Below are 27,239 nucleotides of genomic sequence, written 5' to 3' on the forward strand. Positions count from 1 at the left end.
TTAATATGCTATTAGCAAAGCGTGATGCAAGTCGAATTTTTTACCAAATACATTTACTGACCTAAGTGTTGCAGAATAAATTTACCCAAATACGGATCTATAGATCAATGTCAATAGTAATTATCAGCAGAAAAAAAATATTTTTTTAGTAAAGCCATGAAATGCTGCTAAATCAAATTGACTACACATTAGAAACAGTAAACATTAATTTCCTGGTATCTATTACATGCGGAATCACTCAACGAAAATATATCAACAACAAAAGTCACATCAGTGTTACCACAATATAATTTTCCACAGTATTTTTAATTGAATAAAATAATAAAATTAAACGCCTAAATTTTGGGTGCAACACTTTATATGCTCCCATATGCTTCCAATCCTGTTATAAATATAATACTTCACGAATACATCTCCGAAGACTTACCTAAAAGTCCTTTAGTTATTTTATTCAAAAAAGCCTTATTAGACTTATTAGGTTATCCTTTCTGTCAAAGTGATATTATGTTAAATTTAATGACACTTCATTGACGATTCAATTTGATAATTTCGATAGACGAGTGTTCCCATTACAGTGAGTAAAATAATTCAAATGGTAGCAAACTGTAAATTTCCATTGTGGATACTTTTCAGAACAATTAGATTAGCTAGTCATAAAATTTGACATATACGAGGGCTGCTATATATATTTCTGGTATAATAATGAAAATAGGAATATTTATCAACGAAAATGGTTTTATTGTTTTTCAAAATATTCTCCATCAAGATTAATACACTTTTGCATGCGCTCAAACCAATTTTCGAAGCACTTTTTTTGAGCCTTTTTTTGAGCCTTTTTTTGAGCGATTGTCAAATTGTGCGGGATCCAACGAGAACAAACCTTTTTTACGGCCAGCTGTTTATGCAATATCGAATGTATGCTGGTGGGAGAAATGCATAGGCATGCCTCTATCTGAAGGTATGTTACATGACGGTCTTGCATTATCAGTTCACGTACGGCATCGATGTTTTCTGGCACAATGGCTGTTTTTGAACGACCTTCACGGAATTCGTCTTTGAGCGAGCGTCGGCCACGATTGAATTCGTTGTACCAGTTTTTCACAGTGCTATAGGATGGTGCTTCATAGCCATACAAAGATTTTAGTTCATCGATGCACTCTTGTCGCGATAATCCATGTCGAAAGTTGTGAAAAGTGATCGCACGAAAATGTTCACGAGTTAATTCCATTTTTTGGCCGAGATGATTTTTTAATTCCCTGTAAATAAAACAATTCACGATTAAATGACAAAACGTTCTGAGTGATATTTATTTGGAATTGTTCAGCGAGTGCAGACAACCAACTTACAGCCGATTTCACGATGCAAATCAGATTACTCTGTTTTAAAAACTATAGAAATACAAATTATGAAAGAAAATCCATAAAAAGATGTTACACTGTTCGATCCAAGAGTGAAATTTTAAATATTTTTAAAATTTTTTTCATTATTTCAACACATTTTAATAAAATATTCTTGTCTCCAACTTTAACCAATCAGTCTTAAAAATATACACGATTTCAGACGGTAGAAATTTAAAAAAGCGGGATTTCAAATATCATTTTAATCATTCAAGTTTAATAGTAAATCTCAAGAAACTATTAAACGAAATCAATTATACATGAAATCTATAAATCTTTCAAACAATCAATCATATCGAGTAGAAATTTGTGCTTAGCAACATATTCTTTGATTAATAGAAATCTATTAGTCGCAATTCTGAGCGACCTACTTCTTTCAACAAAAATAATGTTGCTCCCGCTTCAATTATAACAACACAAAACCAACAAAAGCGACAAACTGCACATTCATCAAATTTCTACAATTTGCTCCAGTTTCCGAACGACTCTACCGCGCACAATAAAATATTGCCAAACATTTGCAATAATTTACGTAGGTACAAGCACACGCTGTGTTCGCGCTAGAAGCTATAGAAGCTATAGAAACCTCAACCTTTTGGGTAAATAAATCAAGCAATTGCAGCGGCTGCCAACGAGCGAGTTGCCGCCAGAACGCGCGCTGGCATGCAAAAAACCGATCAAATGAAGCGCTGCCACATGGCCAAAATGGTCAGCGTTTTGCGCATGCGCCAAAGCGATCGACAATCGCCGTTCACCTTTCGCTTAACAGTAAAGTGTTGCTTCGCTTGCGCCGCGCGGCTTTAGGTCAGACAAAAGAGCACCGCTATGTAAATGGGAGCATTTAAACCCTGGTACTGGGTATGTGTGTGTGTGTGTGGCGCAGCTTTTTTTAGTCGATTTGTTTGTCGGCGCAAAAGTACAAATTCAATTACCTGCCGATCGTCTGGGGCACAGTCTGTCCACCGTTTTGGCAGTGATATGCATTGGCTTGGCTTGGCGTACCGCTACAGCCGCAAATGTCAAGCTCGCCATCGCCGGTGGCGTTATCGCTTTGGCAGTCGCGACAGCAGGCAGTTGGCCAAAATTAGTGTTGGCAATAAATTATCCAACACGCTCTTTACTCCCTACGCTCATACCGTTCCTGCTAAGTTGACTTTTGTAATTCTTAACATTGGAAAGCTTTTTGGTTTTTTAAAGAACGCTTGCCGCGCTGAGGTATTAACTTCAACTTTTGCAGCCTTTTGACCTGAATCGTGCGTGGCCACTTTTTGCTTCATCTGCATAGGGACTTTGCGTACGATATATACATACATACATACATACGTGCCTTACTGGTCAGGCATTGTAATGTATTGTATGTGATATGCAGTGCAGTGCTCGTAAAATTCTTATATTGGTCGAAGACGATTTCACCCAGGATGTAATATAACCCATAATCCGTATGTTGCCATACTGATGACACTCACTCTGCCCTTATGACTTACGCGAAGTCCTAAGAATATAAGGCAATAAGTGAATAAGTGAATCAAGGAAAAACATTAATCCATATTCAAATATAAAATATCAAGTATACAGGAAATATATATCAAGGAAAATATTTGTTCAGGGCCTCTTATATCCATAAAAAGTGGCTTTCCTTAAAAACTGGAAGTATCTTACAACAAATATTTGAATATAATGCATATGAAATTTATTTTTATATCGCCTAACAAAGTAATGATTGAGATCAATCGATTTGACAAATGATGTAATTTGTTCCCTTTTTATTGATGTTTAAGTTTGTATTTTCTATGTGCATAAATGTATAAAGACCTTTGCAAATTAAATTTTTTGTTAGTGATCCGTTCCGATATTTTATTAATTTTTCTACAGTTCGGAATATAAACGAAATCAAACAAATTGAGAAACATCAAAATCATATCTGTTCTTGATCTTGAGTTATATATGCTGCTAACTAACTTGACATTGTTTTATTTTCAATATATATATAGATTTGCTAATATATCACGGGATCATATCTAACTTAAAGTCTAACTATTTGGTAAGATCCAACAATAATACCTCTTATCTATTTTACTAGTTCCAAAGTATCGTGTAACATAAACTCAAATTGAATTTAAAATTAGCTCCCGTTTTCATATGAAAGAATAACTAAAGTATTGTAACTATATTTACTATGTAAATATATTTTTTTCAGGCCGTACATAAATTCAAATATACAGGTGTTTTCTTAGACGTGTGATTTTAAACAGAGGCAAAAGAGGCCTTTTTCGAAGTTGTAATTTTTGACATTTTTTACTTGATACTCAGTTAGACTTTTCATTTCATGAAGAACATAATTGTAGAAATTCTAAGTATAGGCTTTGCTTCCGCCGTTTTCCAATAGATGTTTCTAGCGTCAAGCACTGGTCGATTAAATCGTTTTATATTGATCTTGTACAATTGTGTCAACATTAACCCAACAAAATACTTGTAGAGATCTGTTTTCATCCCAAACTTATTCTCAACTGAAAATGTCACTTTTTGAGCCAAATTCTCGACATTTGCGGGAAATTTTGCTTTTCTTTTTTAATTCCAAGAAAAGTGCGGCTGAGGCTCATCGACATTTGTAACCGTTTTTATAAAACAAAAAACTTAAATTTGCAAAACAAAAACGGCGGAAGCAAAGTTGTAGACCAATATATATATAACTAAATAACGCATTAATAGCTTAGCCACTATTTTCATATTATCATACAAAGGCTGCTATATATATTTCTGGCCTAATAATGAAAATGGGAATATTTATCAACGAAAATGGTTTTATTGTTTTTCAAAATATTCTCCATCAAGATTTATACACTTTTGCATGCGCTCAAACCAATTTTCGAATCACTTTTTTTGAGCCCTTTTTTTAGCGATTGTCAAATTGTACGGGATCCAACGAAAACAAACATTTTTTACGGCCAGGTGTTCATGCATTATCGAATGTATGCTGGTGGGAGAAATGCATAGGCATGCCTCTATCTGAAGGTATGTTACATGACGGTCTTGCATTATCAGTTCACGTACGGCATCGATGTTTTCTGGCACAACGGCTGTTTTTGGACGACCTTCACGGAATTCGTCTTTGAGCGAGCGTCGACCACGATTGAATTCGTTGTACCAGTTTTACACAGTGCTATAGGATGATGCTTCATAGCCATACAAAGATTTTAGTGAAAAATGTTCGCACGAATATGTTCACGAGTTAATTCCATTTTTTGGCCGAGATGAATTTTTTAATTCCCTGTAAATAAAACAATTCACGATTAAATGACAAAACGTTCTGAGTGATGTTATGCTAAAAAATGTCAAACTTTCCAATGGAAATGTCAGATTGCACCTGGCAACACTTAGTGTTGCCTAGGCCAGAAATATATATAGCAGCCCTTTCTTAAAAAAAAACTCACTTCTTTAGAATATGTTGGAGAATTATTATTATGTTATTGAAATCTTATGACCAATTTTAACTCTTTTATCACGCTTGCAAATTCCTTTTTCGAAGACCAGGATGAATCCGGTTACTTTTATATGCTATTGTCATTATGTCAAATTCAATGACGATAGTGTTAAATAAAATGACAATATTTTCGTAAAGAAATTCAAACAATTTCAATTTTATTTGTAAATAAATAATAATTTAATAATATAGCTCGAAAGGGATATTCACAAAATGCCAAAAATATATGAAATGACAAATTTTGTCATTAAATTTGACATAGTGGATATCGCTAATTTCTTTAACGTCACAAGTTTGACCGAATAAATAAATTCCTGAAGAAATGGCCAAAAAACAAATATTTTCACAAAACAAATTACAGAAAATTTTTAATTTGGTTCACTTGGCTAATCGAATAAAGTAAGCAATTTTCAATATTCTTTGTGCTACATTTACAAGTCTATATGTACATGTATATGTATATGTACACGTCATCTATTGGTGTCGATAAACTTATTTCTAAAATTAATTGATTTTGTTCTACCGTTACGGGCAACCTTCTGAGCTTTTGTGCGGCAAGCACACAACCTCCATAGTACAGTTATTTACAATTAGCGTGTGGGCAGCGCCAACACATGCGGCGTATTGGCTATTCAAATAGTAGAATTTCGTTTCACTTCATTTCTTTCTTTTAACACAACTAAAGAATTTTCGATACGGTAGTTTTTTAATAACACATGTGCTTTTTGTACTTTCCACTTAATTTTTACCTACAACCTTTTATCTAACCTCAATTAGTACTTATCTCGCTGTTGATTTTTGATCATATTTTGTTTTTGTTGTTATTGTTGTTTAATTAGAGGAACTTCCAATGAAATTGTGTTAATGCAGCGAACTTCCCAATCGGTAATGATTAAAAACAAACATTTGCTTTGTGCTCTTTGCTGTAGACGTCTGCCATTATTTGCGCTTGATGTGCGCCTTGGTGCTCATTAAATCAAGCAAGAGGTCACAAGTAGGTGGCTGGGAGTGTACGAATGCATGTATGTAAGCGCCGTAAAGTGTGTGTGTGTGGAGGTGATTGCGCGCGCGCCGTAAAGGCCGTGATTAATGTCAGCCCATTAGCTTGTTCATAATTTGTTTGATTAATTTTTTCCAAGTTACGTTGATGAACACAAATTGCTTTCGTTCTAGGCGGTTGTTGTTATTGTTATTTAGCAAAATTGCTTTGGGCCTTGAAGTGTGGCTAAAAGGTGTAAAGTGGGACAATAGGCGCCTCATTAGGTGCGAGTAAAAAATAGCAATGAGTTTTAGAGGTTAATGTTTGATGGAATTTATATTCTAGTAGGTGGTACATACTTACCATACATACATATGTACATACATATATTTAATTGACTGCGTCAATATATATAGTCAAATATTTATGTGGTGGTGTTTATATCTTTGATTCTTTGGTACAATCATACAGTTTTCATGGGACTATTAATTACTTCTACAACGTTTAGAATATGTTCAGATACAATTTTAAATATGTGGCAACCCTTTTTCGAAATTTTTTTGAAAAAATTTGTTTTCAAACAGAAACAGTCTGAAGCCCTAATATTTAATTTTCCAATTTAATTACAAAAAATATTAAACAAGTGGCAACTCCTCTCAAAAATGTTGCTTTCTTTCATGAAAAGAGAGACAGTAAATAAGAATCTTTCTATTTTCATACCCATATTTAGGTTTTTTCTATCATTACAACTTTCTTAACTAAAACTAGTAAACAGATGGCAACCTTTCAACACATTTTAATTCATTCAACTATTATAACTCTATTTCATAAACCAAATTGAGCGCAATTACCCGTGCGGTAGGAGTCATATATTGTTTTCACAGAAATCATTTTATAAATAAATTTCAAACATGTGGCAACCTATTTAAATTAGTGCCATTAACATTTAATTATTAATATTTAATTTATAAATAATATTCAACAAAAATGTAAAACAGATGGCAACTCTTATCCAAAATAGATTCAATCTTAGGCATAAAATGCTCAATATTTTTGCTTTGTTAACCATATTCTGCTATCTTAAATGTTACTAAAGAAGATTTGGTTAAATTAAAATGTATTTAGTTAGGTGGCAACCCTTCTCAAAAATATTTTGAACTGTAAAACGCCTTAAGTCCATTCTGTATGTAATATTTTCTCATGAGCTTTTCTTACTTCCAATTTTCAAACATGTGGCAACCTTATAGCTCTCTTTTAAACTCAGCTCCTATGGTCGTTACGGTTTAATGAAACTAAAATCTTTCAATCATCATACATACATTATAATTTATCAGACAGGCCTTATGGAATTAAATATAGTTTTTCTCCGAAAATTATGATTCACTTAAAATTATAATATCAAAAAATTTTTCAAGTCTTAAATTAAGTTCTTAATTTTCTATACAAATTAAAATGTTATACCTTAAGCTAAAACTTTCCTGAATCATAATTTCATTTTTCTCATATTAAATATTTTTTCTATTTCCTTACAGGTGGCAACACAAGAGGTCTCAACACAAAATGAGTTCGCGCCACGCGTAACGGCCACATGCAAATCGGGCACAATGAATATCAAAGTGAAATTCAACGGTCCCTACGCGGGTGCCGTGCATGCGCGCGATCACCGCAATGCGGCCTGCATGGCCATGGGCGACGGCTCCGACGCGGTGGGCTTCAGCATAAATCTGTTGGCGAAACAGGGTGCGCCCGATTACTGTGGCGTGCTGGTCAGCAACGTGAGTGGTGCCAATGTAAGCTAACCAATTGTTCCAATACTAACACACTAATTTTACTCACTTGACTTTGAAAGCTAATTTCATGTTATTTTTTGCAATTTTTTCTACTTCTTCTGAAGTGTTTTTTGCGTTTCTCCCATGTTTACATGACGTTTGTTGTTGTACAACGATTTGTATGCGCAAATGTGTGTGTGTGTGTTTGTTGTTTTCGCGAAATTCACGACACGTTCTCACGTCGTCCAACGGCGTGAGTGTTTGTGTTTTGCTGTTTTTGTTTTTGTGATTAGCAATACTTGTAATTCAATCGATGATTCCTTGATGATAATGATGAAGATGATGTTGGCGATGATTTTGGTTGGTTGTTGTTTTGCTTGTGTTGCTGCAATCAAAATTCGTGGATTTTATTAAATTCTTCTAGTTTTGTTGTTAGTTACTTGATAAGGTATTGATAGACTTTGAAAAGGAAAGCAAGCGTGTGTTTTAAATACTAATTTGAATTAAAAAAGTTTCACTTTAGAATGCAATAAAATGCTAGATATATTCGGTACATCGCCCCGTGATTTGAGTGCTAAAACCAGAGATAAATTGAAATTGCGATGATTTTATAACATTTTATACTATATGTTGCTAAATATTTTTAAAGAATGATTTCCAGATTAAATTTCGACAATTCAAAATTAAACTAACAAAATTAAACTAACGATATAGAAAGTAATTTTATTTTAATTGAATTTGTTAAATAGAGGAGGTTTTCAGGTTCAGTGATAATAAATCTATAGAAATACCTAAGTAAAGAAATTATATGTGCACGACTTTTAAACCATTAAAAAATTAAAATAAAAAGCCCTAGCGAAGTTTTGTTTTTTGTTTAATTATTTGTATTCATAGTTAGATCACATAGCAAAAATGCATTGAAATTCCTTTAGTATATGCGAAAAAATAAGAAGTATTAATATGGTTCATAGAAAATATTTATATGTGCATGTTAAAAAATAGTTAAATAGTTTAAGTTAGTAGATAGAAATGCTCTCACAATATACTCTAAAAACTGCTGTTTCGAATACTCGGACAATAGTTTCATCAAAAAAATTAAATAATAAGGCGTTGCATCCCCTTATATTATCCCTTTCATCTATACACACATATCAGAACTAACAGTATTTTAAACATTCATCTGTATAAATACACTCAGATCCTTATATACTGAATCATATACTGAATCGTACATCCCTTAGAGTTTCATATTCGATTAATATACTCCTTAAAGAAAGAAAGTAAACCAAATGGAAAGTTCAATGAACGCCTCATGAATTGGCGTGGCCGTGACTAGCTGAAGCATATTTTTATATTCACTCCAAATGGCAACTTTTGAAATATGGGCTCAGGTGTTAAGTTTCGTCTGTGGTAATTTGACCTTTTTGTTTGCATAACATGGCAGACGAAACTTTAAAGTAGCAACTAAGTTAACCGGGTAGGTTCATATACAATTTTGACAAATTACTTTGCATAGTATTCTCACTCCAATCGATCGAATCCATTGATTTTCGAGTATAACGAATAGAGGTTGAGAAGTTCTAACTTGACACAAATTTTATTATTCAACATTGAATAACTTCTTGCACGTTTTTGGTAAAAATATATGCTAGATCTATGTCCCTTAAACCCATATTTATACCCTGAACAGAGGGTATATTAAGTTTGTCACGAAGTTTGTAACACCCAGAAGGAAGCGTCGGAGGCCTTACAAAGTATATATATAAATGATCAGTATGTTGAATTGAGTCGATTTAGCCATGTCCGTCTGTCTGTCTGTCAGTATATATACGAACTAGTCCTTTAGTTTTTAAGATATTGTTTTCAAATTTTGCAGATATTATTTTCTCTTCAAGAAGCTGTTCGTTTGTCGGAACTGCCGATATCGGACCACTATATCATATAGCTGCCATACAAACTAAACGATCGGAATCAAGGGCTTGTATGGAAAACTCCCGCATTTTACTACATATCTTCACGAAAGTTGGTGTGAGTTCAAAGATCTATTTCCTATATTAAATAACCTTAATGTTTCTAGCAAACAACCCGTCTAAAAAGAATTAGTAAAATCTTTTCTTTTTTTACTTACTTTTTCTTACGTCTTTAGATTTGCTTAAACACATAGTTACTAAAAGAAATGCACCTGTGAAGGGTATATTAGCTTCGGTACAGCCGAAGTTAACTTTTTGTCTTGTTCATAGTAAGATTGGAAATAATGAAAATATCTATGTTTTAGTCATGTCTATTGATCTCTATTTTCTTCCATGCATTAGTTACACTGTTTCTATGTATATTATCATGCTGTTGGTTTATGGTAAAGAATATACCACTTTTCGTGATATTCCTATATATTTTTAATATGCATTTTAATATTGCTTGCCCACTCTTTAATAGAAATTATTTAAGCTTTGGAAATTAGCTTAATAACAAAAGGGCGAAAATGCAGACCATCGAAACAGTAGTATATTTGAGAATTTATACAAATTATTATGATAAAAGTAAGCATATTTCTATTAATATTTCCTCCAACATGGCAATTTCCTATTATTCGGAAATTGACTTGATAAATTAAGAAATAAAAACAATTTTTACAGTTTTCTTTAAATATTTAGCTTTAAGCAATATTTATTATTAACTCACGGATTTTTAATATCACCCTAAATACACACCATTTGCATAAAGTAGTTGATATTATGCAATGCATTCAAATAACAATTTGATGAGACACATTTCTCTCACCTTTAAATGCCAAACCTCAAAGCAAGTTGAACAATTCAAACTCTCCCAGGTTTAAATAAACACAATAAATTACAGGAATAATGGGTGTTGCATATATATGTATATATCTACAATAATAAATAAAAGTTAATGTATTTACTCCCACCAAGTTTGTTGCTTAAGTCTTTTGATTGTCAGGTGAATATTTCCCTTTTTATTATTTTTAAACTCGGCAAACGCATTATTATAGAAATGTTTTTGTTTTTACTTTTCGCTTGCCATTGAGGAAGACTGATGATAACAGTAACTCAAGCTGCACTGTTTTGTCTTTTTTAAAACAAAGCGGTTCACAGCTTTATACCCTTACTTTCGTTGCGTAAAATGCATAAAAAATATATTAGTTTTCCCAAGAGAGATTAGAAAGGAATTTCGTTGCATAAAGTTCGTCTTAATTTTTTTTTTGAGTTCGTAAGTTAAGTCTTTTGATTAAATAATATGATTTTAATTACATTTTATTTGCATTTGATTAGATTTATGAAATGTTAAAATAAATTAAATTTATTAAAATTTATCTTTTTTTTATTATATTAGAGCAATTATTTTGAATTTCGTATGAAGCCATTTCCTTTGAATTCCTTTTGCCATACATTTGACTAAAAACTACAATAATACAAATTCAAATAAAATATTTTAATTCCAAATTAAGTCCCAACCAAATTTCTCACATGCTTTTATTACATAAAATTCATAAAACTTTTATGCACCTCAAAGCGTAAGCGCTGCATTTAATTGTCCACCGGGTTCGCAGCTTAAGTCTTTTGATTGCTTAATCTTGTGAATAACATTTCCATTCATTTTTTTATTGTTTCGCTTGCATAATCGCAATTAATCGTATGCTTTGAGCTGCCGTAAGTAATTGTGAGATCCAAAATTAAATTGTTCAATTGTGCAAGTAGAATTTTCGCCGACAAAAGCGAATGCACCGAGTAAAACAATTGGGAAACTATAACGCGAAATTGCTGCCGTAAAAATTGTATTATAAACGCGCCTCTAAAAATAGCAGACACAATAACAACAACAAAAATAATAAAAAAGCCAGCATCCAAAAAATTTACAACAAAATTTCAGTAACATAGCCGATTTGCTTGTGACACAAAAGGCAAAAGACAACAACAAATACAACAACATTTATGTATACAATTTACAATTGGGTGTTGAATTGAGAATTGTGTTTTGTGTGCAACACCGCGATTTCAACATGAAGTGGACACACCACGCTAACCGACCAGCCGACACTGCGCCGCAATAAGGCCGCTCACGCGCACAGCCAAAACACGTACGAGCGCCAAATATTTGCGACAGACAGACATTTGCGCATGCGCACACACGTCTGTCGGATATTTGAGGTACACATGTAGTGTTTGGCTTAGTGTTTGCCGCGTACTTAACCCGGCCGAGTCAATCAGCGACAAGCGAACGACACAAAATAAGGCGCGTCCAAATGCCTGAGACAACAACACAAAATAAAAAAAAAAACAAAGCAGCAACTACGAAAAAATGCGATTGAGAAAAGGCTGGCTGGCCGGCGGTTAGCCGCCGACCGATGCTTGCGGAGCTTTTTAATGCGCGCAGCTGGTTGCCAACTATTTTTATACAAACAAACAAATAACTATTTATATTCACTTATATCTGTGCGCTTTGAGCGCTATGCTGCTATTTTATATATAAATACATATACATATATATATGAATAGCGCTCCAGACACATAAATATGTATGTCTGCATATTTTTAGTGCACCTCCACCTCTGCGCTTCGGCGCGCGCGCTGTCTGCTTGTCAATCGTTGCGCGCGCGGGCATAGACGATCGGACAGACAGGCGGACACGAGCAATTCGAGCAGATAAATGGCAATGCGTCTGACTAATGCGGCGCAGCATGAAATATGGGTCCTGCGGCACATATTTCCACTGTGGGCTGGCTGGCGCTCGCACTCAGTCACTCATGTCGACCACATCAAATGCATCACACACACACACATTCTTGAGTTCCTGGATTTAAAGGCCAGTCAATGCGTATGCTTGAAAGACAGGCTCCACCACTCAAAGCGCACTCATGCGCAAAATCTGCATCACATTAGTGTTTCCTTGTCAGACCCCACTTGACTGGCAATGTGGGATGCTGTTTGACATGCACAGCTCATGTAGACGCGGCGCATGCGTGCACTTATGCTAATTTCTGGCAATCGGCTCGTTAGTTTGACTGTCGTGTGGATATATGTAGATTTTTATTTGCAACTTTTGTAGGTGTAGGATTGATTGTATAAGAATTAAAGATCCGACCTGGTGTATATCTTTTTATACCCTTCCCGAAAATTTTAAAATGTTCAAAATTATAATAAAAATAAAGTATTTAGGATATACTAATGCCCAGGTATATGGTATTAGGTATATGCGAGCCCTTCATCTGAATCAATAGAGTATCATCTGGTATTAGGTATATGCGAGCCCTTCATCTGAATCAATAGAGTATCATCTGTGGTCTGATTACACCAAAATGTGTTTCACTCCTATGGTTGATTACTCAGAAGAGCACATAAAAGAACTCGACAAAGTGGATCTAAAAGCACTAATTATAGTCGTGGAGGCTATTCAAAACTTCTATCCCACCGCCATGAGGGGTATACTCAAGGAATCTTAACGAAAATGTAGTTCCCGTCGAAGAATATACCATAAAATACAGGAATTTGAAATATCAAACAGAGTCGGTTGGAGATCATTAGAAAACAGTAAAAATACTTTAATCCATTTTTTAAATTAATTTATAAGAAATGTGGGTAAAAGGTAATGGAACTAAGTTTTCAAGCTTTAAGCTTAAAGCTTCATAAACCTAGCTTTTATCATACGAATCGGACATTAATTGCCATATAGAAATATTCTATTCTATAAACGTTCTAAAATATATAATGTACGAAAGAGCCTGAAACTAAGCCTTTAAGCTTTATAAACCGAGCTTTCAGTCCAGATATTTCAACTCCAAATTGAATAATAATTTATAAGTAGTATGAGTAAAAGCACCTGAAACTAAACTTTCAAGCTTTAAGCTCAACATTTAAGCTTTATGGTTAATAAACCGAGCTTTTATCATACAAATCAGATATTCATTGTTATATAATAATACTATATTACATGCTCGTTCTAAATTGTATATATGATGTACCAAAAGCTCCTTATTAGGACAAACTTTTAAGCTTTAAGCTTCATAAACTGAGCTTTTTACATAAAAATCAGACATTTCGTATCATATATGAAGTATTATAACTATTACCACAAATTTCTAAAATATTTACTCGACATTCGGTTCCACTCTCACTTCGCAACACCTTACTTATATTTCCTAACCGAGCGAATAAGCTAATTACATCCGCTAAAGGTCTACACAGGAACACATGTAACACATTTATTTATACACAAAGTGCGCTTTGTCGCCTATTCATCAATTTTTGGACAAATAGTTGGCTGGCCGCCGGAGTAAGTGGCCGCATTTGTGGCAAAGCAAAATAAATGAATGCCTGCTGCACTTAAGCATTAATGCTTTTTGCCGCACCGCTGCTGACACAAGTGAGTAAAACAAAATGCAGCAACAAAATAGCGATAATCTTCCCTTCCATTTTTTTGCAATATTTAACCTTACGAGCGAGCGCTTGACTATTAATGCGCTGCCCGAACACATGTTCCCGGTAATAAATTGTTTTAACTGCAGGACAACTGGTGCGCGCGCGACTTAATTTCTAAGAAGCGCAGCATAAAAATGTTGCTGCAACAATAAAAGGGAATTAAAAGCATCTCATTCGCGTACATTTTAAATACAATTATCTATATACCACTATGTGAGTAGTAGTGGTTGGACCTTTGTCGGTTGGCGACTATTGCTTGGCCCAACAAGCACTCGGGCAGCTGCTCGAAGCGACCGCGTTTGACCCATGAAAATAAATCGCGCTTCTCTTATTAATTGCAAACTTTCTGGGTGTGTCCACCAGAGATAGATAAGCCACTCTGCAACGCCGCCAATTGCGGTTTGTCGCAAGCTTTGGTCTTGAGAATAGAATGGTGATTTTTTAAGTTGGCTTGCCGCTTTTCTATCTTTTGCACTTGTTGACAAGCCATAAGCGAGTATGTGATGGTAAAAGGTAGTTAAATAAAAATTCTAGAAAAAAAAGAAATACAGCTTGTCATTAAGAAACCGTTAAGGGAAAGATGTGGCAACTATTGAATGGTGACTTTCGAAAATTTTTGTTGCTGCAATGTGAGCGATTGGGTGGCTGAAAGGAATTGTAATAATTGTAGATCGAGAAATTAGTAGAAGAAAGAAGGTTGTAGATTCCAGTTAATTGTTGGGGGAAGACTTAATAATTTATAAAATATATGAATTTGAAATATGAAAAAGTATTAGTAGAGGAGTGAGAAAACATTAAACTCGAAAGAAAAAGTAAATAGTTAGAAGAGGATCACAATCAATATAGCTTAAAGATATCATTAATACTTCTATTTCATTGTTGTTGGCCTAAATCTTGTATTAGTCTAACAAAATGCTTGAGTCTTGAAATTGCTAAAGCTAAAAAGTACATATATAGTAAAATTTATGTGCGACCTAATCTCTATATAACAATTACAATATCGAATAGAAACCACATATAACCTGACTCCATGAAAACCATGATGCTCGGCTAGTTAACGTAGTTTTTACATTTACTATTTACTATTTAAGTCCCTTAAATAGCGGTGGTTTCTTCAATAAAACAATTATTAGCTTAAGATATTGGATGTAACGTAAACGATCTCAGCGGAACAAAATCTCTCATAAGTCTAATCTACACTATAAATTCAAAGACATTTCTTAAAAACCATTTGAAAGCTAAATATTGCGAGGCTGAAGAAATTTTTTTGAATCTAATCCAATCAGAAAAAAATACATTCAAAACGTTCATCTCACTACCGATGCAACGATGTATATACATATGTATTTTTAACGAGTGTTCTTTTAGACTCTTGTGGTTTTCAGTGAGGAAATATTTTTTCGTAGTCGGCCTTTTTGATAGCTATTACTTGATTTACACTCGGTTTGGTTTACCATTACATAATGAACAGACTTACATCGTTACAACGTTTATTTCTGTCCCCAATTGGTGCAAAAATTTGTCGAAACATAGGCCTCTCGGCTGGTAATCACTTGAGGGCAATCATTTATAAAACATTATGGCAAAACCTTATCATAATAATAAAGCTGGCCATAACATTAAATTATACCGTTTTATTTCCCTTTGAAAACCAAATGTAAGAAACACGCTTTATATAGATATTTTAAACTTTGGTCTACCTTAAATATCGATTTTAGAGAACTAGATACGTTGAAAGAATTGCTGCACTATTTAGACAAAGAATGATTTTTTTTGTTATATATATATAATATATATAATAATATATATTTATAATCTCCATAGCTCGAACTTTTGAATTGGCAATATAAGTCAAATTTCATAAAAATTTCCTTCCATAAACAAAATTTTTAATTTTACTATCGAGCAGAATTTCTAAAATTTCTATATAGTATGGAGGCGAACCAAACATATGATTTTACACTTAAGGATTGCATAAATCACGCAACAAAGGCATGGGATACTAACCTCAAGAGCCAAACTTCATCGTATCAATAAAATCGTATGTCAATAAAATTTTATGCGAAGTATGATAAATAAATAAAACTGGGTATAAATCTATATTTTACAGCTTTTTGAAAAATTAATAATGAAAATTTAATTTAAATTTAATGAAAATTCTATAACGAAGTCTCTCTAACTCGAAGTTATTTGTGGTTTATCGTGATTCGAGTTATGGAAGTTGAACTGTTAATATTTGCCTTTTATAGACCAGATTCTAGGCAAATTTTATTACATAATTATTTTTGCTCTCTCTTATATCTTTTTATGTTTTGTTACGGCTCTTTGCAATATTTTCCATGTCAGTTAATTTCAAAGTTAAAAGTTTGTTTATAAGGCATTAATATTATCTTTTTATTCGTTAGTCTTTATAAAAATTTTGAATTATCGAATATACGAATTTTTTAAATATTTTATTTAATTTTAATTCTTTATAAATCTTGTTGTGATTTTTCTTTAACTTATAGTGCAGCAACCCTTTTTGAAATAAAAAAAATATCTGATTGCTTTTAGAAAAACCATAAATGCTTTAACAGTAAATTTCACACCAGAATTTATATTTAGTTGACCAAATTCTTAATAGTGACACACCCAAAAGAATGTAAATAACCTTGTAAAGCAACAAAATAAGCTCATAAAGATTTGTTGAGTACGATTTTACAAACTACAGTTGTATATACATACATATGTAATTAGATACTCCGTAGTTCATGTAATGCGTTTCAAAATCGGAATAAATATATTTAAGTTAGAGATATGTGAGTACTAAGAATGATAATAATAAGAATGATTGCGTTTGCTTTCAAATTTAATAGCTTAAAGCTCAATAAAAAAACCAAACTGCATTTTCACATAATTTTTAAAAATTATAGATTTTATAATTACAACAAAAACATCCCTACCAACGTGAGGAGAGATATTTAGTACATTTTATTCTTGTTTTTATAAAATATCAACATTATTTCGAAACACGCATATATTTGAAATTCTTCACAGCAAGGTATTTGTGTCAGTATTTCCCAAACGGTTTTAGTTCATGGAAAAATAGCTTAGAAATTCCTCTGCATCGAATTTGCAGCTGCAGCTGTATTTCTAAAAACAATTTTCTAATTACAACTGTGGCTTTACGACCAACTGGTGTCTCTTGTCACTTTAATTACCGCGCGCTGTGTTGTCGCGCTATTTTGTATATTGTTCCTGTTGTTGTTGTTGTTTACAAAGCGGTAAATTTTGTCACTTGAATGGTTTTTGACCTTAACGCACCATGTACACATTCTGATTTTATAATTATTTTTCGTTAATTTGTGTTTAATAGTCGCTGACGTAGACAATTTGCACTTTTAATTCGCTGTCTGCTGAAGTTCGTCGCTTAAGTCTTTCGATAATTTGCGCATATGCACGCCTACAACCGTACAGGCACTTAAGGCTTGTCTACAAAGCGTCAAGAATTCAACGAGCATAGACTGAAGGTGTAGACATGTTCTGTAATTACGTGACATTGATTGTGCTTACCGTTAAGCGAGTGGGTTTAATTTTGCTAAATTATTCAGCAATTTATTCGGGCACACATTTTGGCGGAAGGTTAATGTGGGTTGTTTCTACACTTTATTATTTCATATTATTTATTTTATGAGAAAACTTTATAATAATTAAAAAAAAATGAAGAAAAAATAAAAAAAAAATAATTTTAACAAAAAAAAATTTTATTGAAACTATTTAGTAATTTTTTTTTTTAACATTAAAATTTTCAAGTACTGGCGCTTATGTGTCAAATGAACACAAAAAACGCTGTATAAAAACAAATTTTGAAAATTTCATATGTCACTGCGTTGCGGCAAGAAAAAAACTTAAAACCAACTGACGTGAAAAACATTTGCCAATAATCACAACCTCACAACCACTCAACCACAAGTGTTCCTCAATCATTGCTTCATTCTATTTAGCACATTTAGCATTTTTTGCTTTTTATTTGCTTATTTGTTTTAGCGTGTCTTACGTTTTTCCCGCTTCTTCTTCATGTTTATTGCCAATATCCACAACCTACTCACGCTGCCGTGAGTTATTGCAATTTATTGTTGCCTAAATAACTTTATTGTAATCGACTGTGTCTATAATTATTGTTTGCTATGAGCTCATCAGCAGTTGTCATCATTATCATCATATTGCAAGCAACAATGAGTGCCTTTGCGCTAATTGCTACCTGCAATGATGCAGTACAATGGCGGAGCTTCTTTTTATTTCGATTTTTTCGCTTCTTCGCTTGACACAAATGTCTTTTGATGCATTTAAAATATAATCAATATTGCGGCAAAGTTGCAAAAAAAGAAACTACAAAAAGTTATATTTTTACAATTTTTTATTGTTAACGGCGGCAGGTCAATTAGCAAAATGTAAGTAAACATCGTCGGAACTAATATATAGCTTTTATTAGTAGGCTACTGATACCAATAATTTATTAATCTGCAATAATATGAGTATTACTAAAGCAATAACGGTTATAACAAGCCTAATATTAGTTAGAATATTAGTATTAGAATATGCAATCATTTCAGCAACAACATAATTTATCCCAAATGAATTTTTCAAGTTGTTACGTTACAGTATTCTTAGTATTTTGTTTTGTTTTTTAAATGATCTCTTTTATATGATATATTCTTCCGCGAAAGCCAATTATCGAGAATTACCAGTGTAACCCATGAAAAATTAGGCGATTTTAGTAATTTTTTAAAGAAAGTACTCGATCGAATGTTTCCCCAACTGCTGACATGATTCCGGCCGAATGAGTAGCTGAAACTCAAAAATTCAAAAAGGTTATTAAAGCTGAAGCTGAAGCCATGACCTACGATTTTTGAAAAATATCAACAATTAGCAAAATGGCGTAGTTCTGAAAAAAAGTTCGTTTTTTAGGTAAAAATATGGTCGAATTTTTAATGCCAAATTAACAATTTTCAACGAATCAAAAAGATAAGGTAGGTCATTGTATAGTAAATATATTCAAGAACATTCAGTTTAAATATGAAGTCGATCGGTCAATATCTCGTTGAGTTATGATGTCAGCAATTTTGAGAAATGCCGTTTCGAGAAAAAACGCGTTTAAAGTTTCAACTATGGCGGCTTATAGAAGAAGATGACAATGAATTTTTTTCGGTTGGTTCGAAACTTATGGGGATGGTCAAAGCTTAATCATGAGTCCAAGAGTAATTAAGACATGAATAGTAATTATTAGTAACCAAAAGCTGATTCAGAATAAGACTTGTATGTGTGAAGCTCCACAGCTGAATCGCTAAATTATAAGACCAATTCAAACAAATATGAACAGGTTGAAGCTTGGCTTTCTTCATGCGGTGTGACGACTGGCTCTCACTTGACCTACGACAGCACCAATTATTGGCACTTGCGCCATCATAAGGTCCTTCTATCCTGAGGGGAATCAAAATATTACTAGTGAGCTCTTCGACTTCAGTAACATTTTTCCGGATACCAGGTATCTCTACACTTTCTCTCTACACTTTCTCTCTTCAGTTTTACGAAATCAAGCCTGCAACACTTTTGATCTCAAAACTGGAGCCATCTTGGTAAAATAACAGGCAAGATGGGTACACGTTGCTTAGTCGATACAGGAGCTCGAACTACAGGAGTTTTCTGGTTTCTAAAAGGCGTTATCGTTAGCAGTTCAAGTCTGGTACCTTTCTTGGGGATCAGCTTTAGTACCTAAACAATTTACATCTCTATCATCGACCGTAATCTTATCAATCTTTAATACTGAATATTATTTTATATTAATAACTTTTAATAATATGAGATAATTTGATGTCAACCTTATCTCCAGCATTCCTTATCTTGATATCCGAAACCGAAAACAATTTCTAATACCATATATCAGCTCGTCTGCTGGATGCAAGGTAAAAATTATATTGCGACCGTGGTGTTGGAAGTCAGATCTTCCCTAAACAGACCCTGGGTTATCCATATTACGACTGATACATAATATTGTATTTAATAACAGAAATTCCTCGACACTAAACTCCGATAGTATTTCTTTCATGAAAAATCTTCTCGAAAATCCAATAAAAATATTAGAAAAAAACATATATTAAATCAGAAAAAATCTACGATTGTAAAAACCTGAATATTTCCTTATAATAATTGTTTACATAAGCTTTTCTAACTGCACTTCCATAGCGTCACACTTGAGAGCTTGCAACATTTCCTCAAATGCTACAATATTTTCAACATTTACATTTCACCATTTTCACCATATTTACTTTGTAACATAAATACAACAAAAAACAAGAAAATAAAAACAGACACAAAAAGTAAATGATGAAAAATCTCCACAATGAAACAACTGACTGCGCCAGCAAACTACTGTTTTAATGGTGATAATGATAAAGGTACTGCTTTGAGATATTACTATCATTACATTGCATCACGCGGCAATTAAAGTGCCACAAGTGCAACAAACAGCGAATGCCAAGTAAACAAATGTTTCGAATGGCAGGCGTAGAAATGATGATTGGTTGGCTGCTGTTCGGCTGGCCGTTGTGGTTATTTGTAACTCTCTGTTTGTTCCGATGTGCGCTGAAAATACTTGAATGATTACGAATAGCAAGCGGTCTAGGTATGTGTGGCAGTTATTAATTGTAGGTGGTCATTGTTGCAGTTGTTTTTGTTGTAGCTGCACTTGTGTAATGTATCGCTGCTTGGAATTTTAATAACTGCACTGAGTCATAATTCAATTGCAAATATCGAAAATAAATTATTGATTCCATATAGAAGCTGAATAAATTGATTGTTCTATTGATTTTCTCGGAATTTTCATGCAATGTTTCCAGTAATTTAAAAAAAATTATAAATCATTATTTATTTAGAAAGCTATTTTATAAAACATAACCGCAACGAGAAGTTAGATTCCGCGAAGAAAAGTCGGTATTTGAAGATACTCAAAGTTTGTATTAGCTCCAGAATTAATTCCTTGAACTATTGGCATATAGAGTTATTTCTAAAACACTGTTTTGAAATTACAGAAAATTCCTGAACCATATTTTTTTTATTAAAAAGGAATCACTGAATTCCACGTCAGTTGCTAGCAGAGCAAGGTTTCGATCCTCGGACCTCTGGGTTATGGGCCCAGCACGCTTCCACTGCGCCACTCTGCTGCCTATACACTCCTTAGCAAATGATAACCATATTCCGTTGAGACAGAAGTACATTCACACATACACGTATATTACAAAAATCATCCCTGTTAGTAAAGATAGATAATTAGATTTCAGTAGGTAGTGATTTTTGAAGTCATAACTGAAAAAAATTGAGATATCTAGTTGAAACCAGACGCAAGCAACATTAGTATATATATGTATGTGCTGTATCCAAATATAAGTCTACAAAAAGGAAGACAAACTGAAGGAAGCAAGCGTATCGAAAGATCCTCACTTGTTTCTGGCTTAGTTGTCAAAGATACTCAGGTTTGGATGATGTCGTATAAAAGCAACCACTAATAATATTATTTTCAACCCAACAAATGCATTTAACTTAATAATCACAACACCATTAACGCCTTACAAATAAAAAACCAAAATAATATTCAATAATATAATCCAACACTCCTAGTTAGACGTTCACTGTGCAGATACGAATAATTGCCCTGACATTACTAAGTTAGTTTACCCTTAATAATAGTAGCAGTATATTGCCCATGCATTTCCTTACTTACATAAACTATTTTCTTGTTTATATGTCAAAAAAAATTTAATTTTTTTTTAAATTTTTTAGCGTACCGAAGAGCGTTCGATACAGTTAGCGGTGCGTGTACATAAAACGCTGGAATTGGCGGATGACAAATTCTATGTGATTACATGTGGAAAATCTGGATTTGGCCGGTAAGTAGGCATCAATAGACAATTAATTACATTAATTGGTACAAGATAAATTTCATAACTAAACATTTCTTAGATTAATTTATGTAAAATCTATAAATTTTGAAATTTGTATGGAGTTTTAACTAGGAGATAATTCATTCTCTTAAACGAATCATAGGCTGATCGCATTCTAACTGTTGCTAAAATAACTCTTTTACATATACTACTCATCATTGTAGGAAAACCTACTATTTATATTAACAACTCATAGCCTTAGGCACTCGAATGAGATGTATAATCAGTTTATTCTCAGAAAGTAAAAATAGTTTTAGGACTAAATTAATTAAATTACTGCAAATACATTGGGTTTATATACATATATAGTTCTGGTTATACATATGTATGTGTGCAACTAACTGACAAAAGAATAAATAGTAACAATTAACACTTTGGTTGCCATGTCGCACAAACATAAAATGAAACAGATAACAGATTTTCATCAAAACCCCTTGGCAGGCAATATGTTAAAGAGAAAAATAAGCAACAACTATTATAATCATCCACTTTTTCTTTAATTGAATTTACAAGGGACTTAAGTTAGGAAAAAACAGCATATGGAATATCATTAGAAAAGGATTTACTCTCTTTTATAGAAATCCTAAAATAAGTATTATCAACAATAATTTTTCAAAACAACTTTCTTGGCATTATAATTTTATTAGAATTTCCTCAATATTGCCTATACATTATCAATAGAAAGTATTATCATGTGTAAAATCAATATCAGAGAAAATGCTCGTTAAAATTGAGGCAAATTTGTTCAATTTAAGCATTCTTACTTGTGTAATGATTTGGCTAGCTTAACATTATTTCTATAGTTAAAATAATTTCGAAGTTCATAACCAGAATATTATATATAAATAACCAGTACGGAATTATTTTCTCATTACATCCACAGTTTCTGCTAAGTAGTTTTATTATCTTTTATTTCTTTATAATACATGGGTTGTTAAACTGGTTATTAGGGAACCGGAAATCAGTTATCTAATTGATTTATTATTATTTGAATGAAATAGTTATATTATAAAGGGTGATTTTTTTGAGGTTAGGATTTTCATGCATTAGTATTTGACAGATCACGTGGGATTTCAGACATGGTGTCAAAGAGAAAGATGCTCAGTATGCTTTGACATTTCATCATGAATAGACTTACTAACGAGCAACGCTTGCAAATCATTGAATTTTATTACCAAAATCAGTGTTCGGTTCGAAATGTGTTTATCGACAAATTTTGTTCAGCGATGAGGCTCATTTCTGGTTGAATGGCTACGTAAATAAGCAAAATTGCCGCATTTGGGGTGAAGAGCAACCAGAAGCCGTTCAAGAACTGCCCATGCATCCCGAAAAATGCACTGTTTGGTGTGGTTTGTACGCTGGTGGAATCATTGGACCGTATTTTTTCAAAGATGCTGTTGGACGCAACGTTACGGTGAATGGCGATCGCTATCGTTCGATGCTAACAAACTTTTTGTTGCCAAAAATGGAAGAACTGAACTTGGTTGACATGTGGTTTCAACAAGATGGCGCTACATGCCACACAGCTCGCGATTCTATGGCCATTTTGAGGGAAAACTTCGGAGAACAATTCATCTCAAGAAATGGACCCGTAAGTTGGCCACCAAGATCATGCGATTTAACGCCTTTAGACTATTTTTTGTGGGGCTACGTCAAGTCTAAAGTCTACAGAAATAAGCCAGCAACTATTCCAGCTTTGGAAGACAACATTTCCGAAGAAATTCGGGCTATTCCGGCCGAAATGCTCGAAAAAGTTGCCCAAAATTGGACTTTCCGAATGGACCACCTAAGACGCAGCCGCGGTCAACATTTAAATGAAATTATCTTCAAAAAGTAAATGTCATGAACCAATCTAACGTTTCAAATAAAGAACCGATGAGATTTTGCAAAAAAGTTATCAAGCTCTTAAAAAATCACCCTTTATTTATATAATTTGTTGACGCTACTTATAAGAGCACTTGATAATTCTGGTATTCTTCACAGAACATTTATGCACTTACATATTATATAGAGCTTCAACAAAAAGAGCGTTATTTGTTATTAGTTTCAAAACTAAAGCATTGTTCTTGATTAATGACACTTGACTAGACAACTGCATTTTTTTTTAATTCAGTATGTATGCTCTTGTATAATAATAAATGATAAAATCATTAAGTGGGTTAGGGTAAATTCACTTAAATTAAATTTTAAATTATAATAATAGTTTAAATAATTAAACTATTGGCATGTAGAGTTAGTTTAATTTATTGTTTTTAAATTACATAATATCCTTGAAACATACATTTTCAAATTTGTTTTATTAAAAAGAAATCACTGATTTCCAACTCAGCTATTAGCAGAGCAAGGTTTCGATCCTCGGACCTCTGGGTTATGGGCCCAGCACGCTTCCACTGCGCCACTCTGCTGCCTATACACTCCTTAGCAAATGACAAACATGTTCTCTTGAGAAAGAAATGCATTCACACATACATACATAGGTATAAGTGTGTCTCAAAAATCATCCCTGAAACAGGAAATATTTCATTAGATTTTATATTATATATTGGACTGTCTGTGTCAGCGATAACTTAAAAAAATTAATATATCTTGAAGAAATCCGGTAGAAGTGTTCCTTATCAATATAAAAAGGTTGGTATTATAGATGGGCAAAATCCGATAATTGCCACACCCACAAAATAGCCTTTCTTTCTAGTATGTCTTGATACAGTGTGTAAATAAACGAATAATAGCCGCGCTATCACCAAACAATATTTAAATCAATGTAAACATCGGAAAAAAACATTGTACAAAGAAAATTTAAAATGTGGTAAGTTTCTAAAAATTAAATATGGTGTTTGACCCATAAGTGGGCGTAGACCAATTTGGGTGGAGCCCTTCTGTACCTTCTTTATAATCAAATTTAATGTTTCTGGTGTTTTGCCTTACTGAATTAAAGCATTTTTAGTAGTTTTCAACATAACCTTTGTATGGGAGGTGGGCGTGGTTATAATCCGATTTCCTCCATTTTTGGACTGTATAAAGTAGTACCTAACAGAAACGATTCTAGAAAGCTTAAGTGGTTTACGAGATATGTAAAAAAACTTAGTAGGGGGCGGGACAACGCCCACTTCTCCAAAAAAAATTGCATCCAAATATACCCCTTCATAGTGCGATCCTTCGTACCAATTTTTTTCCATAGCTTTATTTTTGCCTTAGTTATAGCACTTTATGTGTTTTCGGTTTTCTCCATTTTGTGGGCGTGGCAGTGGTCCGATTTCGCCCATTTCCGAAAGCAATATGAAGTGATAAAAATTTCAAACTCCTGTGTATCCGGGTTCATTAGTTACAGGATGTTGCTTATTGCACAAATATTATAAATAAACTAAACCCTTTTCTCATGAAATTTTTTTTTAAATAACTCTCTTATCTTTACTTATTTATAAAGTTCACTTGGTTTTAAAATAAAGCAATTATTTTTTATATTTTTGAACACTTTTTGTATAACCACTTTTGTATAACTTTTTTCGCGAAACGATTTTGCCAATTTCTCTCTGCGGAGAACTCTTACTGAATGAACACGTGCACAGCCCATATCAGAAAAAGTAACTGTAAGCTTGCACAACACATAAGTCTACATAATTGAAAAAACCGCTGGTCAAAAAAATAAATAACGAGAGCAACATTGAGCATGAAGGGGTTAAGCTAATCCAGACTTCTCTTATCCCCAGCATATCTAATATATTAATTTTAGACTTCCGTTTGACGTTATATCCCCGATATCGATCAGTATGGGAAAAATTAAGGTTAATGAAATTAAGTGGATAAGTTTTGTATTCATTTGGAAATATTTCCCCGTTTTTGAATCATTCTGCTGTTGGCCTGCATGGCTATACCCTTATCTATTTGTTCCTGACTTTTTTCAGATCTTTTTATTAAAAAGAAATCACCGATTTCCAACTCAGCTCTTAGCAGAGCAAGGTTTCGATCCTCGGACCTCTGGGTTATGGGCCCAGCACGCTTCCACTGCGCCACTCTGCTTCCTATCCACACTTGTGCACAGTCTGTTTATGTTTCCAAAATCATCCCTGGAAGTAGAAATATAATATTTGGTTATACTTTAAGTCAATATTAGTCGGTCCGCCCGATAAATGTGATATCTTGATGAAACTTGGTACATGTGTTCCTTGCCACTATGGTATGGCGAAACAACTGTCATCTGAAACTAAACGAAATCGGACTATAGGTTTTCAAGCTCTAAGACATCCATTATGAGTATGTACTCTGACTGTGGCTGACTTTACATATATCGATAATATCGGTAGGCATTTTCTTAATGGAATTAATCAATTTATTATCTCTGTACGTAATATAATGATTTACGTTAATTTCGTATCTTAATAAAACAAGAAAACTTATTATCGCGCGAGATTTAGTTTTGACGTGACCAGACCTATCCTTAGCCCCAATATATCGAATTTATTAATTGCAGACCACCGTATTGACGTGAGATATAAACCCCTAATGAAATGTGGAAAGGTTTTCCTAACCTTAAACGATTTTTTCAACATTTGAAAATCTCTTTCTGCTTTTGTTCCATTTTAATTTGGGTGCATCTGCACTATTCATTCTTTAATTTTTGATACTTATTAATAAAAAGAATCACTTGGATTTAAGTCCCCTGTTAGCAGAGCAAGGTTTCGATCCTCGGACCTCTGGGTTATGGGCCCAGCACGCTTCCACTGCGCCACTCTGCTGTTTGTAAACTACTTAGCAAATGACAACCAAATTCAATGATGTGAAAGAACATACATACATGTGTATTTCAAAAATCATCCCTGAAGCTAGAAATATATCATTCGATTTTATGTCACATATTCGCCTGTCCGTGCAACCAAACCACATTAATATATCTTGATAAAACCACGCCCACAAAATGACCGCTTGATACAGTGTGTAATTAGAATAAATCAAACTATCACTTAAAAATATAAAGGATTAATATCGGAGTAAAACTTAGCACAAAACACATTTGTGGCAAGTTTCTAAAAATTAGTTTCCCTTTCTATGACTGATTTTATCTCGAAAAGATATAATTTTCGAGATATCTTAATTAAATGAATGATTCCTTCCTTGATAATAATGTAATCGGTTCAGTACTTTCTCTTTCTGCCCTATAACTAATGTAATGATTATCATTATTCAAGTTAAGATTATGTCAAATATAAAA

The 27,239-nt window shown here is 33.2% G+C and overlaps 1 protein-coding gene and 4 non-coding genes across 14 annotated transcripts in view; 1 reads left to right on the forward strand and 4 right to left on the reverse strand.

The window, feature by feature from the left end:
* LOC105214232 (uncharacterized) overlaps nucleotides 1-27,239 on the forward strand; it is a 75,614-nt gene that overhangs the window by 39,422 nt on the left and 8,953 nt on the right. For 9 of the 10 annotated variants that reach the window (XR_008470977.1, XM_011187539.3, XM_054229442.1 and 6 more), the window contains exons 3-4: nucleotides 7,390-7,647; nucleotides 21,873-21,979. Coding sequence is in view for 9 of the 10 variants with exons in the window: in XM_011187539.3 (XP_011185841.1) it covers nucleotides 7,390-7,647; nucleotides 21,873-21,979 (365 nt within the window). In the remaining variant the exon portion in view is untranslated. The remainder of the gene's footprint in view (nucleotides 1-7,389; nucleotides 7,648-21,872; nucleotides 21,980-27,239) is intronic. The other variant, XM_011187540.3, reaches the window with a different exon arrangement.
* On the reverse strand, nucleotides 21,185-21,256 carry Trnam-cau (transfer RNA methionine (anticodon CAU)). The gene has a single exon. It is a non-coding gene; the product is annotated as a tRNA-Met (tRNA).
* On the reverse strand, nucleotides 24,367-24,438 carry Trnam-cau (transfer RNA methionine (anticodon CAU)). Its single transcript has one exon. It is a non-coding gene; the product is annotated as a tRNA-Met (tRNA).
* Trnam-cau (transfer RNA methionine (anticodon CAU)) lies at nucleotides 25,979-26,050 on the reverse strand. The gene has a single exon. It is a non-coding gene; the product is annotated as a tRNA-Met (tRNA).
* On the reverse strand, nucleotides 26,695-26,766 carry Trnam-cau (transfer RNA methionine (anticodon CAU)). The gene has a single exon. It is a non-coding gene; the product is annotated as a tRNA-Met (tRNA).

This window comes from Zeugodacus cucurbitae, chromosome 2 (genome assembly GCF_028554725.1).
Source record: "Zeugodacus cucurbitae isolate PBARC_wt_2022May chromosome 2, idZeuCucr1.2, whole genome shotgun sequence".
NCBI classification, from domain to species: domain Eukaryota; kingdom Metazoa; phylum Arthropoda; class Insecta; order Diptera; family Tephritidae; genus Zeugodacus; species Zeugodacus cucurbitae.